At 50.8% G+C, this 16,822-nt stretch overlaps 3 protein-coding genes across 4 annotated transcripts; 2 read left to right on the top strand and 1 right to left on the bottom strand.

Annotated features, from left to right (window-relative positions):
* Positions 1-98: 98 nt before the first annotated feature.
* On the top strand, positions 99-4,048 carry VTN (vitronectin). The gene is made up of 9 exons (XM_027130400.1): positions 99-379; positions 1,221-1,344; positions 1,438-1,557; positions 1,634-1,981; positions 2,059-2,198; positions 2,458-2,614; positions 2,781-2,933; positions 3,346-3,696; positions 3,925-4,048. The coding sequence occupies exons 1-9, from the start codon at positions 188-190 to the stop codon at positions 4,035-4,037; spliced, it is 1,698 nt and encodes a 565-aa protein (XP_026986201.1). The 5' UTR covers positions 99-187; the 3' UTR covers positions 4,038-4,048.
* A 1,356-nt stretch (positions 4,049-5,404) lies between these two features.
* Positions 5,405-6,312, top strand: SEBOX (SEBOX homeobox). Its single transcript, XM_027130357.1, has 3 exons — positions 5,405-5,435; positions 5,599-5,759; positions 5,932-6,312. Exons 1-3 carry the CDS (start codon positions 5,405-5,407, stop codon positions 6,310-6,312), a joined length of 573 nt encoding a protein of 190 aa, XP_026986158.1.
* Positions 6,313-11,708: 5,396 nt separating this feature from the next.
* VMA12 (vacuolar ATPase assembly factor VMA12) lies at positions 11,709-16,751 on the bottom strand. Of its 2 annotated transcripts, none has more exons than XM_027130398.1 (6): positions 16,519-16,751; positions 14,693-14,766; positions 14,280-14,369; positions 13,725-13,767; positions 13,400-13,512; positions 11,709-13,101 (listed from the first exon to the last, which is right to left on the bottom strand). In XM_027130398.1, exons 1-6 carry the CDS (start codon positions 16,727-16,729, stop codon positions 13,006-13,008), a joined length of 627 nt encoding a protein of 208 aa, XP_026986199.1. In that variant the 5' UTR covers positions 16,730-16,751; the 3' UTR covers positions 11,709-13,005. The 2 variants fall into 2 exon arrangements, with proteins under 2 accessions (XP_026986199.1, XP_026986200.1); XM_027130399.1 differs by having other exon boundaries at positions 11,709-13,098.
* Positions 16,752-16,822: the final 71 nt, after the last annotated feature.

Genomic DNA, 16,822 nt, shown 5'->3' with positions numbered 1-16,822 from the left:
CTCCCCCTAGTCACGTTCCCTGCCCCCTCTACTGGTTGCAGGGGAAGGAGGTGGGAGGCGGAAGGACTGCTTCGGTTTTACGTCGGAGACACTGGGATGACACTGGAATGTGAGGGCAACACGGTTGAGTGTGCCTCTGCCCTACTAGTGGTTAATGCAATCATAATAGCAACTCTTGAGACACTTTATGCCTGTTTCTCAAGTAAGCCTTACATCGTGCCTACGAGGTAGCAATTACTGCTCCCGTTTAACAGCTGAACCGACTGAGGTCCATGGAGAAGCTTCTCCAAAGTCACACTCCCCTCTGATTACAGAACAGAAAAAAAGCATCGGAATCTCTGGGGATCACTCCCTCCAGGTGGTGGGAGGACTTCCAGAGGTATGTGAACCCCTGAAAGTGGGCACAAAATCAGGCGTTGTGTGCCAGTGAGCATTTTCTAGGTAGAGGGATCCTATTTCTCACTGGAGCCTAGAAGTGTGGGGAACTGGGCCACTTGTTACCGATGGGGGAGGATGAGGGTGGGGTCAGGGAGTGGCCTGCTGAGAAGCAGTAAATTAGTGGAAGACTCAGGAATCACATCCAGTCCAAAGGGTTAATATTCACCCAACTTACCGTGCTGTGAAGACCAGCTTGGGGACATCAATGCACCCTGGAGATGAACCCAGAAATGAAACTTTGTTCTTTTATGATAAAAAAAGTGTCCCCAGCTCCTACCCCCTCTTTCACCGCCCTAAATACACAAGGGGTGGGTGAACCACCCAGCCAGGGATGTGCCTGATCAAACAGGTCACAGGTCAATAACCACTAATGGAGAATGAAGTTGGAGCTACTCCAGGAGTTGGGCATTTTGTCTGCTTTAGCTCCCAACACCCTGTGAGGCGAGTATGATTAGTCTCATTTCGCCAAAAAAAAAGAACTAAGGCAGGTAAAGCAGTTTGCCCCAAGGTCCCACAGCCCGTGAGCGGCAGAGTGGGACTTCTTTCTGCCCTCCAGATTCACTGTGCTAGTGCACTTCAGAGATGCCCCGGAGCTTGGTAAGGATCCTATTCACAGCTCTCCCAGGCCCGGAGTTCCAGGAACATGACCCTCTGCTGCAACAGCCTCTGGGGTCGGGTCACTGGGGGCTGGGCTGGGGGTTGAGCAAACAGAGCAGTAGAAAAGGCAGCTCCTCTTCTCTGGTTCCCCTCCTCCTTGTCTTGCCACTCCCTCCCTTCCTCAGGCATCAGAGCAGAGACCGCAGAGAACCTACTTCACCAGGCTCGAGGCTGGAGGCCCCGCCATGGCATCCCCAAGGCCCCTTCTGATGCTGGCCCTGCTGGCGTGGGTGGTTCTGGCTGACCAAGGTGCCGGAGGGTGTTGGTGGCCATTTGGGTCAATGTAGGGTGGGCAAGGGTGGTCTGGGCTTGGCCGTGCCAACTGATACCCCCTCCCCACAGAGTCGTGCAAGGGCCGCTGCACTGAGGGCTTCAACTCCGACAGGAAGTGTCAGTGTGACGAGCTCTGCTCTTACTACCAGAGCTGCTGCTCCGACTACGTGGTCGAGTGCAAGCCCCAAGGTGCGTTCAGAGTGGCTGGGCGGGCCTGGGGTCCCCTCTGCAGCTGGAGACTCACTACCACCCTCCCCGCCTGCAGTGACTCGTGGGGATGTATTCACTCTGCCAGAAGACGAGTACAGCTTCCACGACTACCGCGAGGAGACCAGATCTAATACCAGCGTCCAGGCACAGCCAGAGAGCTCCACCCAGACCTTTGTCCGGCAGGCCCGGCCTGAAGAGACTACTGAGCAGACGCCTGTTCTGAACCCTGAGGAAGAAGCCCCAGGACCTGGGCGGGAGAACTCAGAGCCTGAAGTGGGGACCGTCATGCCCGAGACTGGTAATCTAGGGATCTCCGAGTCCCCAGCAGAGGAAGAGCAGTGCAGTGGGAAGCCCTTCGACGCCTTCACCGACCTCAAGAATGGTTCCCTCTTTGCCTTCCGAGGTGACCTGAGGGGCAGGTTATTGGGGTGGGGGTCTGCCCCAGGAGCATCCTCCCTCACACAGCCTCCCTCCCTCTAGGGCTCTACTGCTATGAGCTGGATGAAAAGGCAGTGAGGCCTGGGTACCCCAAGCTCATCCGCGATGTCTGGGGCATCGAGGGTCCCATTGATGCTGCCTTCACCCGCATCAACTGTCAGGGGAAGACCTACCTCTTCAAGGTGCCAGACCCAGGGGCTGTGGGTCAGGGCCGAGAGTATCTAGGCAGAGGTTGAGGGCTGCTGTGCCCAGGATCAAAGTAGGCAAGAAGGCTGGATTCTGGCCTGTGGTCCCTGGCTGGGGCTCTGTGAGGACACAGAAGCCCAAGGCTCCAGGTCCTGGGTGACAAGCCTGGAACTAGGGCTGCCGCCTTGGGCGGGGACTCTGCCTCTGTGCACAGCCAACTGCCTCCTCACCCTCTTCTCCTTCCCGACCCCTTAGGGTAGTCAGTACTGGCGCTTTGAGGATGGTGTCCTGGACCCCGATTTCCCCCGCAACATCTCTGAAGGCTTCAGGGGCATTCCGGACAACGTGGACGCAGCCTTGGCCCTCCCCGCTCATAGCTACAGTGGCCGGGAGCGCGTCTACTTCTTCAAGGGTACTCGGGAGGCGGGAGGCAGGGTGCGCACGCGCTGCAGCAGTCTTGGTCTTCTTTAAACTTCGCTGGCGACAGGCCTCAGATTATCCCCACCCCCGTTGCCAGGAGCTCCTAACTTCCGCAGCCTCTGGGCTTTGCAGCCTTGCTCATGGCCACCCTTCCCCAGGGAGACAGTACTGGGAGTACGAGTTCCAGCAGCAGCCCAGCCAAGAGGAGTGCGAAGGCAGCTCCCAGTCGGCCGTGTTCGAACACTTTGCTCTGCTGCAGCGGGACAGCTGGGAGGACATCTTCAGACTTCTCTTCTGGGGCAGTTCCTCTGGTACAGAGGGAGGGCAACTCTTGCGTCCCCATCCAGAGGGCTGGGATCCCCCAGGGTAGAGGTAGGGCTGAGCTGGCCTGAGGGGCTGTGACTGTGCATCTATCAGTCAAAAGCTGTTTGCTCAGGCCAGACTTTGCTTCTGTTGACCTTTGTAGGGGAGGCCTGCCTCCACCCGGACCCCACACCTTGGACTTTGCCTAGCACAGCCAAGAGCACAGCCAGCAGAAGGCGGAGCTGTAGCTGAGGCAACCGGGGAGGGATATGGTGGAGGGAGGCCAGGGGAAAGCGTATTGAACAGGTAGTCGGAAGGCTGGGATGCTGGGCTCTGCCATTAACTTGCTGTGTGTCCTTGGACAAGGCATAGCCCGTCCTTGACCTCCAGGGCTCCCCATTAACCCCTTCCTTGCCACAGGTGGTGCTGGAAAGCCCAGGTTCATCAGCCGGGACTGGCATGGTTTGCCTGGACAAGTGGACGCGGCCATGGCTGGCCACATCTACATCTCAGGCTCAGCTCCCCGCTCCTCTCGGACCAAGATGACCAAGTCTGCGCGTCGCAATCGTAAACGCTACCGCTCGCGCCATGGCCGTGGCCGTGGCCGCAGACGCAGCCAGAACTCCTACCGGCAATCTCGTTCCACCTGGCTGTCCTGGTTCTCCAGTGAGGAGTTGGGCCTGGGAGACTATAACTATGATAACTACGAGATGGACTGGCTTTTGCCTGCCAACTGTGAGCCCACCCAGAGCGTCTACTTCTTCTCAGGAGGTGGGAGCCCTCGCCAGCCCTGTAGCTGGTCTAGCTGGGTCATCCCTGCTGTCCCTGGTCCCCATGGGCTGAACACAGCCCTTGAGTGGTGACTCCAAAATGCCAGGCCGGGAGTCCTCTGGTGCATTGTGGATGTTCACTTACCCTTCCAGGAGAGACCCAGGTCTTAGGGCAGGATGGGCAGGGTCAGGCAGGGTCTCATGCACCCTCTCCCAACCTCTCTTCCAGACAAGTACTACCGAGTGAACCTTCGCACGCGGCGAGTGGATGCTGTGATCCCTCCCTACCCACGCTCCATCGCCCAGTACTGGCTGGGCTGCCCAGTCCCTGCCCACGAGTAGGAGTCCGAGTCCAAACAGCTGGGCCTCTGCTGCTCCCTCCTCCAACATCCTCCTCCCAGCTCAATAAAGATCCCTTGGCCCTGAGTTTAAGACTACTGTCCTGACTGGGGTGGACAGGCAGGAGGCAGGGATCTGCCTGGGTAAAAGAGGGGACCTTGGGCAGTCAGGGTGACTTGGGGGAGGGGACAGAGAAGATCCTTCTTTGTGTCCACCCTGTGTTGGGCTCAGGCCCTCTCCATGAGCCAGAAAAGCTGTGGGTTGGGAGAGCCTCGTGAGAGAAAGCCTTCCTCGCCCACGGAGCAGCCCCCAGCAACCCACCAGCAGCTAAGCAGGAGCTTGGACCCCTCTGAGGACGACAGGAGTCACCAAGCTACCCTACCCAGCCCTGGGTTTGTTTTGCCCCTTGTCATTGACTATGGTCTTGGAAGGGGCAGGGGGGCAGGAGGTGGTGGGTTCCAGCTCAGCTTTTCTGCCCATCCTGGACCTGAAGTGCTGTTAGCTCAGACCCTTGGGTCCCTGGGGAAGCGGTCACTGTGCTCCCCCAAACCTATCCCTATGATAATGGGCCTTTGAGGTCTCTGTCTTGGGTCTGGGGTGCAGAGCACTGAGGCAGGAGAGACAGGAAGGGCAGGAACTGAAAGGAAATTCAAAGGCACCTATTTCTCTTAGAAAAGTGGCCCAGAAGACTTCCAAACGATGAGTACACTGTAAAAACAAACATCTTTCTCAAAACCCCTCAAATGTACTTGTGGAACCTCCTCCGGTTCCAAGTTCCCGGACTGTAGGAAGTCCATCTGGGCTCTTGAAGGGCCAGGGACAAAGGGCTAGGTGCAGGCAAAGCTCTAAAGCAGAACTGAGGGTGAGCTGGTGGCGACATCTGCTCCCAGCCCTGCTGAGGGGAGGGTGGCTGCCGCTCATCTGCTGTCCAGCTTCTCATCCTGTCCAGCTTCCCCAGCCCCAACCTCAGTTGTGGGATAGGACTCCACCCGCTCTCCCCCAAGGCAGCCAGCACCAGAGCCCCAGGAGGAGCATCTAGAAGGGGATCTCATTGGCTTCCTGGACGGAGCCCTGGGAGGATTTTCACAAAGTACAGGATTTCAGACACAGACTGCCAGAGTTTGAGCTTTGAGGAGGGGGGCTGGGGCCAGCTTCTTTTGTGAAGCCCCAGAGGAACAGGGTTGCCCCACCCATACCCCCACAAGCCCCCTTTTCCTTCGGGGCTTCTCAGCCCTCCTCGAGCTGGATGCTAAACCTCCCGCCTCCTGGAGGCGGGGCCAGCCTTCTGAGCAGGATAAAACTCCGCGTGGAGGGGAGCGGTGTGGGCACAGCCTTGGCATGGCCATCGGGCTCCTAACTGTGCCGGCCCCATGGCCAGTCCAGTGGACGCGTCCCCTGCAGGTGATCTGGTGGGGAAAGGGTGGGCAGGGCGAGGATGTGGGGAAGGTATGATGGGGAAGGTTGAAGAGAGGTGGGGAGTAGGAGCTTCAGGGTCTGTTGGCTTTGATGCTGCAGTGGAGGCTCTTGCAAGGAGTCCTGACTTGACCCCCATCCTGGCCTGCAGGCCATGCCAGTGGGTTGGGTCCCCACCGGAGAAAGAGGACTACCTTCAGCAGAGGGCAGCTGCTGGAGTTGGAGCGGGTGTTTGCAGCACGGCCTTACCCTGACATCGGCACCCGTGAGCACCTGGCCCGGGTCACCTGCCTTCCTGAGGCCAAGATACAGGTGAGCTGTGCCCCTCCCCCCAACCTCAGGGTCAGGGTGCTCTCACACAGCAGATTTCTAAGCTTGAGTCACAGTCCCTTCTCTCTGGATATCCTGCCTCCAGCTTCTGCTTTCCCTGTACCTGGGGGGAGGGGATGCTGGCACCGGAAGAGACTCCTTCTTTCCTTACCAGGTGTGGTTCCAGAACCGCAGAGCCAAGAGAATCAAGAGTAGGAAGCCAGGAGGCCTAAGTCCCAGGCCCGAGCCTCCCCAGAGATCCCTTCCTCTTCCGGACACCATCCAGCAGTCCTGGGAGCCCCGCACCCTTGGCCAGCCTCCACCCTCCAACAGCACAGCTCAGTGTGCCTCTGTGTGTCGACATGCCTCCTGTCCAGCTCCTGGCTTGGGTTCAGGGCAGGGCTGGGTAGGGGCTAAAGCTACGGCCCCATGGGGACCGGCTGGGGCTTCAGGGGTCCACGTCTCTTCAGAGCGAGCTGCTCCCCAGACCTCACTGGGCAGCCTGTCTGACCTCATCTATGCCTCGGCAATTGTCACCAACCCGGACCACTCCTAATCTAGGTCTAGAACTTGCAAGTCCCTTCCTCTGGCTCCTGTAGCCCATCCTGCCCCTTAAGACTGAACACACCAGAAGCGGATCCCCTGCCCTCTCCTTTTACACGAGGGAGTTCTCTTATGGGAAGAAAGATTAGCTCAGGGATCCCTCTCTCCGCTGTCCTCCAGGCCAGCCTAGACGCGGGTGCTATGGAGTGACAAGGGCCTGGCTTCTGCTACCCAGCACCTGCCCCTCCAGGGACACCTGCCCATCATCTTGGCAGGAGGTACCTACAGAGGGATGAGGTGGGAGCCCATGTTTCCCACTTCTCCTGCCAGGCCTGGTCCCCAATTCTTCTCATGCCAGCTGACAACACGTCCTCCCTCTAAAGGAGAATGGGCAGCTGCCCCTCACCCAAGGGCCCTTCGGGCCATTACCTAACTGACTGTCAAGTGAGCTAGGAGAGTGCCGATCCTAATTTACAGATCAGGGCCCCCTCTCCTGTCCTCCTGCCACCTGGATGAATTAATCACAACCGTGGATCTGAAGAGGGAGTGATATTAAAGTAATAAAGTAGAGATAGGAACGCAGGGCTTACGTTTATTTAATTTTCACAAATATCAGATTGGCTGCCCTCTGACCTGGGGCTGCGGAGACAACCTGACAGATTTCGGGATGGGGTGGGTGTGGTGCATGTGGTAGCATTGGGTTTTGATATCACTGTCGTCTGTAATACCAACTAATCTCCAAATAAAACCCAAACTCTGTACCTTAATCTGGATTGTTGTGTGCTGCAAATGAATTGGGACGACGGGGGCCGTTTGCTTTTGAAATTTATCTCCATCACCTAATCCCTAAACAGGGCCAGGTTCCCCGCAGATTCTGGGTGGGAGGTATTACCCAGGCTTCTGCTGGGATTGGTTAGAGGGAGAGTTAATCGAAGGGCTTAGGGCTCTGGCTGACAGACCCTGGAGAGATGGGAGCCTCAGCTGCATCCCCTGCTCCCGGTCCCACTTGTTCCAGGACACTCCAGCTGCCTCCACTCCTGGAGCTGCTCTGCCTCAGAAAGAAAATCTTGGGATCTGCAGTTGGTCTGTGCCGGCTTCAAATCCTGGCTGCTGTGTAGTCTTGGAACTCTGCAAAAGTCTATGAACCCGAAAAATGGGGATGATAATACTCATCTCCTCTCTGTGTTGGGAACGAGAAGCAATAATGTAGGTGAAGGGCTTCACGTGGTGCGTGACACGTTGTAAAAACTCTCAACGCACGCTAGTTCCCGCTCACTCCCCCTACGGCGGGCCATGAGAAACTGGGAAGGTCCCAAACTTCTTGCTCCTCTGGCCTCCTGCCAAGGACTCCCCTTTCTCCCTGGGAAGCCCTGGACCCAGACTGCACTGGAGAAAGCATGGTATAGTGAAACAGAGGGAGTGGCTGGGGCTGAGAGCAGAGTTCCCTTCTCTGGGATGAGAACTAGAGGACGGGTCACCTGATTCCTATTTCTCATTCTGCCCTTGCAGATGGATGCCACCTGCACCATGGCCATTTCCTCAGCAGGCACTAAGGCTTTGACTGCTTTAGTCTCAGAAGCCAGCCCATAAAGGAGCTCTACGTTAATGCCACAGAAACCTATTGGCTTGTGAGTAGGGGGCTGGGGTCAGGTAAGGATGCCATCCCAAGAAAGAGGAGTGTGTGGGGAATTGACTCCCATGGCGTCCTGAGAAGATGCCCTGGGTCAGAAGCTATTTAAGAAGCCCTGCTCGACGGGAATTCCCTGGCGGTCCAGTGGTTAGGACTTGGCCCTTTCACTGCTGTGGGCCCAGGTTCGATCCCTGGTCGGGGAACTAAGGTCCTACAAACTGCCTGGCAAAAAAAAAAAAAAAAAAAAGAAGGTCTGCTCTTTATCTAAAATTTGGAAGTCTTTCAACCTGAATCCAGGTACATGGAGGCTGTGAAAACTTGAGGATATGTGCGCACCCCGGCCCACGGAGTTTAGCACAGGTAAGTACAGCCATGACTCTCCACAAAGCTTCAGTGTAAGCTTTTTCTCTCTCTCATGTTTCAGGGTTGTATAACAACTTATTTTGCACAATAATATCTTTGTATAATAATTTTTATTTTAAAATGTATTTATTACCATAATCTACTTAATCATCTTACTGCTGATTTTTAAGTTGAATCCAATATAGAATTTTATTTTTTTTGGCCTCGCCGCTCAGCTTGCAAGATATTAGTTCCCCAACCAGGGATTGAACCCAGTCCCACGGAGCACCAAGTCCTAACCATGATGTCTCCATGTTGCCTGTGAAGTGAAGGCTCATGTCTGCCCAGTTCAATGCCTCTCACCCTTCTCACCCTGGAGTTGATAAATTACCAAATTTCATCTTTCCCTTTTTTTTTTTTTTTGGTCTGCACCACGCGGCTTGGAAGATCTTAGTTCCCCAACCAAGGATCAAACCCATGCTCCCTGCAATGGAAATGCAGAGTCCTAACCACTGGACTGCTAGGGAATTCCCTCCAATATAGAATTTTATTATTAGACATAACTCTGAGATGAACACTGGCAATGTATTACAAACATCACTTACAGATATTGATAAATCACTTTTTTGTGTGGGTAGCTTTTATTTTTATTTATTTTTTAGGGGGGTCCTATTGAACTTTATTTATTTGGTTTTGGTGCTTTAAAATTTTTTTTTAATTTTATACTAGAATATAGTTGATTTACAATGTTGTGTTAGTTTCAGGTGTACAGCAAAGTGATTCAGTTATACATTTAGATATATCTATTCTTTTTCAGACTATTTTCCATTATAGGTTATTACAAGATATTGAGTATAGTTCCCTGTGGTACACAGTAAGTCCTTGTTGATTTTCTATTTTATATATAGAAGTGTGTATATGTTAATCCCAACCTCCTAATTTATCCCTCCCCCAACTCTTTCCCCTTTGGTAACCGTAAGTTTGTTTTCTAAGTCTGGGAATCTGTTTCTGTTTTGTAAATAAATTCATTTGTATCATTATTTAGATTCCACATATAAGTGATATTATATGATATCTTTAACTTACTTTCACTCAGTATGATAATCTCTAGGTCCATCCATGTTGCTGCAAATGACATTATTTCATTCTTTTTTATGGCTGAGATAAATTGCTTTCTAAAAGGGCTGTTGGTATGCCTTTTTTAGATACTTATTTTTATTTTTTTATAAATTGATTTTTTATTTATTTATTTATTTTTGGCTGCCTTGGGTCTTCGTTGCTATGCGCGGGCCCTCTCTAGCTATGGCAAGCGGGAGTCACTCCTCGCCGCGGTGCGCGGGCCTCTCACTGCGGTGTCCTGTTGCCGAGCACGGGCTCCAGGCATGCGGGCTCAGTAGTTGTGGCGCATGGGCGTAGCCGCTGCGCCGCACGTGGGATCCCCGGGACCAGGCCCCGAACCCGTGTGCCCCGCACTGGCAGGCAGACTCCCAACCACTGTGCCAGCAGGGAAGTCCCTACTTTTTTTTTTTTTTTTTTTGCGGTACGCGGGCCTCTCACTGTTGTGGCCTCTCCCGTTGCGGAGCACAGGCTCCCGATGCGCAGGCTCAGCGGCCATGGCTCACGGGTCCAGCCACTCCGCGGCATGTGGGATCTTCCCGGACCAGGGCACGAACCCGTGTCCCCTGCATCAGCAGGCGGACTCCCAACCACTGCGCCACCAGGGAAGCCCCCTACATATTTTTTAAATACCTCTTTTTGCTGATCCCTGATGTAGATCATAACTGTCCAGATATCTTTAGGTCAGTGTGTGAAATGTTTTCTCTCGGAAGAGTTGAAATGGAGGATGGTTCTATATTACTGACTAAAGCCAAAGGACAAAGTGATGATCAGTTTAATCCCCAAGTCTGTCTTATGGCACATGAGTTGTCAGGCTCCCTAATACCAAAGCTTAATGGTGACCCCACAAAAGTATAGGCAGTATTCTCCACTCTTCCCTCGAGCACCCTAAGTATGAAGTAAAAGAAAGGAGAGAGAATGTAGAAAATTAGGAACTGCATCAGACACAATGAATACTTCAACCTCAGACTCCTGAAGGTCAGGAAGAGAAAAAAGGAGCTAACAATTATTAAGCACATGGTGAGAATGAGTTCCCACTCCATGTTAGTACTTCATATGCACTTTCATTTGACCAATTTTCTAACTTTAGGAAGAGACTGAATAGTGTTAAGTGTGGAGAATGGTGACATGACAGCCAAGAGCCAGGGGTTCTAGTCTTGGCTCTAATAAGCTCTGTGGCCTTGGACAGACCAGGTGATCCTCCTGAATATTAGTGTCTTTGTGAATTGCTTGGTTGGGAAAATTAATCTAAGTTTTTGTGGCATTTAAAAATTCTGTGGTTCTCCGTTGTTTATATATATTTTTGGCTGCGTCGGGTCTTTGTTGCTACGTGCCGGCTTTCTCTAGTTGCGGCGAGCAGGGGCTACTCTTCATTGTGGTGCGCAGGCTTCTCATTGCGGTGGCTTCTCTTGCTGCGCAGCACGGGCTCTAAGCACATGGGCTTCAGTAGTTGCAGCACGTGGGCTCAATAGTTGTGGTACACAGGCTTAGTTGCTCTGTGGCATGCGGGATCTTCCCAGACCAGGGCTTGAACCCGTGTCCCCTGCATTGGCAGGGCAGGCAGATTCCTAACCACTGCGCCATCAGGGAAGTCCCTGGTTCTCTGTTCTGATTTATATGTTTCAGAATAAAATCTGCGTATTTTTTCCCTTTTTTCTTACTGTTCTCGGCCCCAATACCCCAGAGATATTCATTGTCAAAGGTGGAGAATGGAATACAGACCAAAGCAAATAATTCAAATAGATTTTTTAAGCACATAGCATAGATATTGGTCTGAAGGTTAAAGTTCTTTCCATTTGCAAGACCCAGTCACTTGAGAAAGGATGATGTCTACAAGAATTCTAAAAATCTGGCTTGGCTTTGCTTATCAGGCGCAATGAGTGACTCAGTGTAGCTTTTTAACTCAATCTTAAACAGTCTGGGTTGCTAGAAACACTGTACAACGCCACCTGCATTTTTTCTCACAGTTGACATTTCTTCCAATCAACAACAGAAATCCTAAGATTTCTCAACAAAGTTATCCGAGGCGTAACAGAAGGGCCTAAGCCCTCCCTCTCTCTCATGCAGAATATTGCCCTGAGAGGCTGACTTGCTATAATTCAAGAAATTGGCAATATTGTAGAGGAAACATCTACTGAGCCAATGAGTGTATAATTTCTAAGAACAGAATAGTGTCCTGGGAAAAAAGACGACCATGGGAGCTCATACACTGAACAAACGGAAAGACAGAATCCACCATTAGGAGCAGACCCTGACCAATTCTCACAACTATGGAAATCTTTGGGCTTTTGTGTTGTTGTGAGATTTGAAATAAGAATACACTGGATACAATAAATATTTATTGGATAAATAATAATGCTGCTATAATTTCTAAACGTCTTATACAGATTCTATCAATACACCACTAATCTAAGTTCTTAGAAGTTTAACATTACATAGAGACTTCAGGACAACCTAGGAGTCTTTGGCTCCATTTAACAGAGGAAGGACCGAAGTAGATCATTTGACCTCTCTCAGCCTCAGTTTTGCCTTCTGGAAAAGGGGCCTAAAACCACTTCCTTTTCCAACCTCCAGGATTGTTGTGAAGACAAAAAGCAATCATGTAAAACAATTAGTCAACTGTGAACTTTTACATACTATTGTTTTGCACCTATCCAAACATGTTTAAGAATCCACATAAAATAACCTACATTAGGCTAATGTATAACAATATGTACACATATCATATATATTATAAAGTGTATACTCATATTTATATAATTATACATGTAGTTAAATCTGAAAATAGTCCCGTCTACCAATAATATCTCCCTTTACTAGTTGAGACAATTCACAGTAGGCATACTCTCCCCACAAATACAAACAAGCACAAGGGGTTTTGCAATTAAAAGCAAACATACTGTTTTGCCATCTGAACTGTTTTCATTTTTGGAAGCAGAGCAAAGGGTGATAGGAAGGTGGGAGGTTTAAGGAGGGCTGGTGACTGGTGGAGACGGGCAGAAGCATATAGAAAATCTGAGCAAGGCAAGCAGAAGGAAGAAGATGAAAACAGAAACTAAGATTCCAAAAACGTAGCTGCCTTGCTTCTGATTCCACCGTCCTGTACCACCCGGCTTTCTCTTATTTGATGTCCTCTAACTGGTTCCTCTTCCAGCACAAACTGAAGAAAGGGAATCCCTTCCGCTTTCTTGGAGTCTTCTGATCTAAATTACAGGTCTGCATCAAGATGTGTGGAGCAAGGATGACCACTGGTTTCTGCACCTGGGCAAGTTCAAGGCAGTATGGTCTACTTCTGGAAAGGCCTGGATTCTCTTTACTTCCAATGGAAGAAAAAAACCCAGCCCCAGCAATGCCCAGAATGGACTGTAGAAGGCAGATGGGCACCGGGTTCAGGAGAATGTACAGATAGACCAGTTCTTTCCAGTCGTTGTCTGAGTTTCCTCTACTGCCCACTCTGTAAATTGACAGAGGATGGGGCTCCCTGCAGGAACAGCAGGTGGTCTTGGCTCGGCCCTCTGACTAATCGGAGCTGAGTACAAAGAGCCTGATGGGTTGACTGAGAATCAGTGATTGGGAGCTGGGAGCCTGGAGTCTCCAGACTTTGATGATGAAGCACGGTTACAGCTCTCCCAGCTCACCTTCCATCACCCGCACCATGATGTACAGCTCAGCCAGACCCACCACAGAGGCCACGATCAATGCTGCCAGTACCTGCTGGGAAGTGAGAGAACCAGGCTTAGGGGATGCAGGCCAGCTTCCAGCTCTGCAGCCTCTAGCACCTAATAAGGATGGAGAGGACCTCAACCCAGCCCATAAGTTGGGGGGAAGGAAAGAAAAGAGAATCTGGATTCTCTTGAGGTTATTACCTACCTCTACGACTGTTGGCTGGATCTAATGTCCCCCTTGTTTATCACATAAATACCTAACCTGTTCAAGGCATTTTCACATATGTCCTCCCTTTCCCACTAACACTCCCACCTGGGGCACCCTGCCCTGACCAGTACCTACTCACCGAGGTCATTTCTGTGAAGATATACTGGCTTCCAAGGTAAGTGCAGACGAAGGCAGCTGCCACCGTGACAATGAAGTTAAAGATGGTGATGACCAGAGCCTTCACTGACCTCACTTTGGGGAGGAGCCCAGGGAAGAAACCGTTAGGTCAGCATCCTCCAAGAGGCCCTTTTATCTCATGGCTGCCTCCCCGCTCAGCTGGGTTTCCCTCCAACAGCAAGCCTGAATAGCTCAGGCTTAAACCCAGAGCACTGGAGTGGGAAGCAGGGCCATGACTGACCAGTCCCAGGGACAGGCTTTAGCAACCTGATTTCCTAGTACCTCACCTTGCTTTCCCAGGTCACTGAGGGTTCCACCATGCCTTGAATCCTGGGAAAAAGAAAAAGCAAAGGATTTCAGAATGGAAGCAGCTCAGAGGCAGCCCAGCAAGTATTCATTTGTCAGTCTGGGCTCAGCCCTCTTTATTACCCAACACATTAGTTCTGCCTTCTCCATGGATTTTGTCTGGGACCAGTTGGATTCTTCTCTGGACCACAGGTCAAGCATTTCAGAGAAGAGACATAGGTTCCCAGTACCCATGTACCCCTCTCCTGCTCCGGGGCAGGAGCATACAGAGAATAGGACGGAGCCACGTCAGAAGAATGGCTCCAGGCTCATCCCCACCCTCTATACCCTTTAAGACTCAGTCACCATCTGAGCCCAGAGTCTCAGTAAATGAGTTGGGAATTGCATTTGGCTTGTACGCAGCACAGAGCTTCTACGGTCCCTTAATAGTATACAAGCCAAGTTTCCATGTTGCTTCTTTCATTTGTACCTCTTCCCAGAGCAGGGCCCTGCTTTCGGGGGCTACACAGTCCATGTATTGAAGAGCGGGCCCTTACCTGACAGGTGACATTGCGGGTGATCCGCTTATATTCCTCATTGGCCAGATGTATCTTAATCTTCTCCAGACGGGCAACTAGCTCTGGGTTCTGAGGCAGAAAAATCAAATGAGAAGAATGATACTCCCAGCTTGCTAGAAAGCATGTCACAATCACTAGTTTCAGGCGACAAAGTACTAAGAAGACCCACGTACCAGTTCTGCCTCCAGTGCTTTGGAAACTATTTTTTTTTTTTTAAATTTCAGTTCTCCAAGCTGTCAGACTAGGAGGACAATATCTGGTTCCCCAACTCCAGCATTCAAGGATTTAAAAGACAAATTTTTGAGCCCAAATGTAGATTCATAAATTTGGATGTATCATGAACAAACCCAACTCAACCAACACCCACTCTCACAAATATATCCCTTACATACCCGAGGAGGCTTCACAACCTCTGGGAGATAGATTTCACTGCCTTCTAGGAGCTCATGAAGGTATAGTGTGGAACCTAGGAAGAAAAGATTTCCACAAACATAATGATGCATAGAGCTGAGGTTGAAGGATTAACATCAGAGAAAGGTCTAGCTCTTCAGTTCTTTCTACCAAAATAAAGCATGGCCATGCCTGTACCAATTCATCTCCGGGATCATTTTCAACTGGGAAGAAACTAGGACAATCCCACGTAAGTATCTCCTAGTGCTACATACTGACTTTAATTGTTGGCTCTCAATTACCCTACCAATGTCACAGCCAATAACATGTAAGCCATTTATATTTGCCTTTAAGTTAGGTAATTTCTGTGGCCACAACAGAACTTGCCCTAAATAGGTTTAAGGCGTAGTGGTGGCAAATACTCACAGGACACTGTACTAGATGATCTCTATGGTCCTTTTTAGTTCCAATAATTGAAGAATTACCCTTCACACTTCTGGGTAGGCTGTTAATTCCGGCAAAAGACCTCACATGTCAGTTAGTCCTACTGCCCCCCTTTACATGTTCAGGGAACTGAGGCCCAAGGAAGAGAAATGACTTCTCCAAGAAGAGTTAATAGCAGAGTTAGGTCTAGAACTTAGATGCTACTCCCCGTTCAGATCTTTCAACACACTTTTCCATCATCCTATATCTAAAAACAAAAACAAAAAAATCCCATTAGGGAATTCCCTGGTGGTCCAGTGGTTAGGACTCCGCACTTTCACTGCTGAGGGCCTGGGTTCAATCTCTGGTTGGGGAGCTAAGATCCCACAGGCTGAGCGGCGCAGCCAAAACAAAACAAAAAAACAAAAAAAACCATCAGATTTGGCACTTTTGCTAAGAAATCCAGATTCCCAAACAGGGCAAGCTCACTATGCTAAGTTGTTTTTTAGTGTGGCTTAAAAGAAAGAAACTGAACCTGTGCAGTGGTATTGGGTTAGAACTTGGACTTCCTCAAGGGTCAGGTGGGCCTAAGTGGGCCTGGAAGTTAAGAGGAGACTCAAGAGAACAGAAACTGCACAAGTAAATTTTGTCATCCACGAAGAATTCCCATGGAAATTATGAAGGGAGTGGGCTCCCCAGGGTTTATGAGGTGACTCTTGGGCTGGCCAGATGATCATTCCATGGGTGAAGGAGAGTGATGGATTTGAAACCCAGTCCCCCTAAAACTGAGTTCCCTTAATGAGTTTATAATTAATCTCTCTATCCAAAACTTTATTCCCTTTCTTGTCCCCTCTAACCTCAATCCTTTGCTAACAATACTAATGAACCAGAGTCAGATGACTAAAACTGCTATTGCTGATGACATCTTTAATGTACTAAAAGTGCTGTTATAGATATCATCATAAACCTGCAAACTCAGGTTGTTTCTCCAGGGCAAGGTAAGCTAACAGACGCCGGAGCCATGGACCACCTGGCCTGAGAATCCTTAATCAGAGACATCCTGACTCGCAAAACGACAATTAGGAAATGTCACATGACAGTGATTATTCCCAGTCTCTTTGTTCTTCTCCCTTAAACGAAAACCCCTTAACTCAAAGACCAAGCTGAAATGGATCTGAAGCTTGTCTCCCACTCCCTTGCTTGGCACCCTGCATTGAACACTGTACTTTCCTTCACCACAACCGTGCCTCAGTAGATTGGCTTTGCTGGGAGTAACGCAAGCCGCGAGTTTGGATCCGCAACAGATACATCCCTCATAAAAATGATAGAGGTAGGAAAAAAGACCTCAGGAGAGACTAAACTCTGGAAAAAAGGAGGCGACTCTGGACTGGAGCCTGGGGCTCACCCCTTTCTCTCAGGTACTGATGCAGGTCCCGGATCAGGCGGAAAGAAACCAGGCGAGCGGGGCCAGCCGGACGATCGCCGCCCTTGTGCTTCTTCCCTAGCACGGCCTCAAGTTCTTCCCGCAGCTTCCCGGGCAGCTGCTCTGGCTCCAGCTCTCCACCGGGGCTCAAAGCGCGTACAAGTCGCTCGCCGACTAACAAGGAAGACGCCATGACTAGCCGACTTGAAGGTCAGGTGACCCCGGGCTGGGACTTCCGGCCGCCTGTGCCGGAAGGAGCGCGAAGCTCGCGGGGCGGGGCAGAGGG

Source organism: Aethalodelphis obliquidens, unplaced genomic scaffold (genome assembly GCF_003676395.1).
Source record: "Aethalodelphis obliquidens isolate GAN/ISIS:26980383/991018 unplaced genomic scaffold, ASM367639v1 scaffold38, whole genome shotgun sequence".
NCBI classification, from domain to species: domain Eukaryota; kingdom Metazoa; phylum Chordata; class Mammalia; order Artiodactyla; family Delphinidae; genus Aethalodelphis; species Aethalodelphis obliquidens.
The sequence above is the reverse complement of the archived record's forward strand: the minus strand, read 5'-3'. Positions and strand labels throughout refer to the sequence as shown.

Excerpts from the sequence above, each read along its gene's own strand:
- VTN (XM_027130400.1), top strand. The coding sequence starts at position 188 with ATGCCTGTTTCTCAAGTAAGCCTTACATCGTGCCTACGAGGTAGCAAT. Across the intron at positions 2,199-2,457 it reads GGAAGACCTACCTCTTCAAG|GGTAGTCAGTACTGGCGCTT; the intron begins GTGCCAGACCCA and ends CCGACCCCTTAG. Across the intron at positions 3,697-3,924 it reads CGTCTACTTCTTCTCAGGAG|ACAAGTACTACCGAGTGAAC; the intron begins GTGGGAGCCCTC and ends CCTCTCTTCCAG.
- SEBOX (XM_027130357.1), top strand. The coding sequence starts at position 5,405 with ATGGCCAGTCCAGTGGACGCGTCCCCTGCAG. Across the intron at positions 5,436-5,598 it reads AGTGGACGCGTCCCCTGCAG|GCCATGCCAGTGGGTTGGGT; the intron begins GTGATCTGGTGG and ends CCTGGCCTGCAG. Across the intron at positions 5,760-5,931 it reads TTCCTGAGGCCAAGATACAG|GTGTGGTTCCAGAACCGCAG; the intron begins GTGAGCTGTGCC and ends TTTCCTTACCAG.
- VMA12 (XM_027130398.1), bottom strand. The coding sequence starts at position 16,729 with ATGGCGTCTTCCTTGTTAGTCGGCGAGCGACTTGTACGCGCTTTGAGC. Across the intron at positions 14,767-16,518 it reads TCAGTACCTGAGAGAAAGGG|GTTCCACACTATACCTTCAT; the intron begins GTGAGCCCCAGG and ends TTTTCTTCCTAG. Across the intron at positions 13,513-13,724 it reads CAGTGACCTGGGAAAGCAAG|TGAGGTCAGTGAAGGCTCTG; the intron begins GTGAGGTACTAG and ends TCCTCCCCAAAG.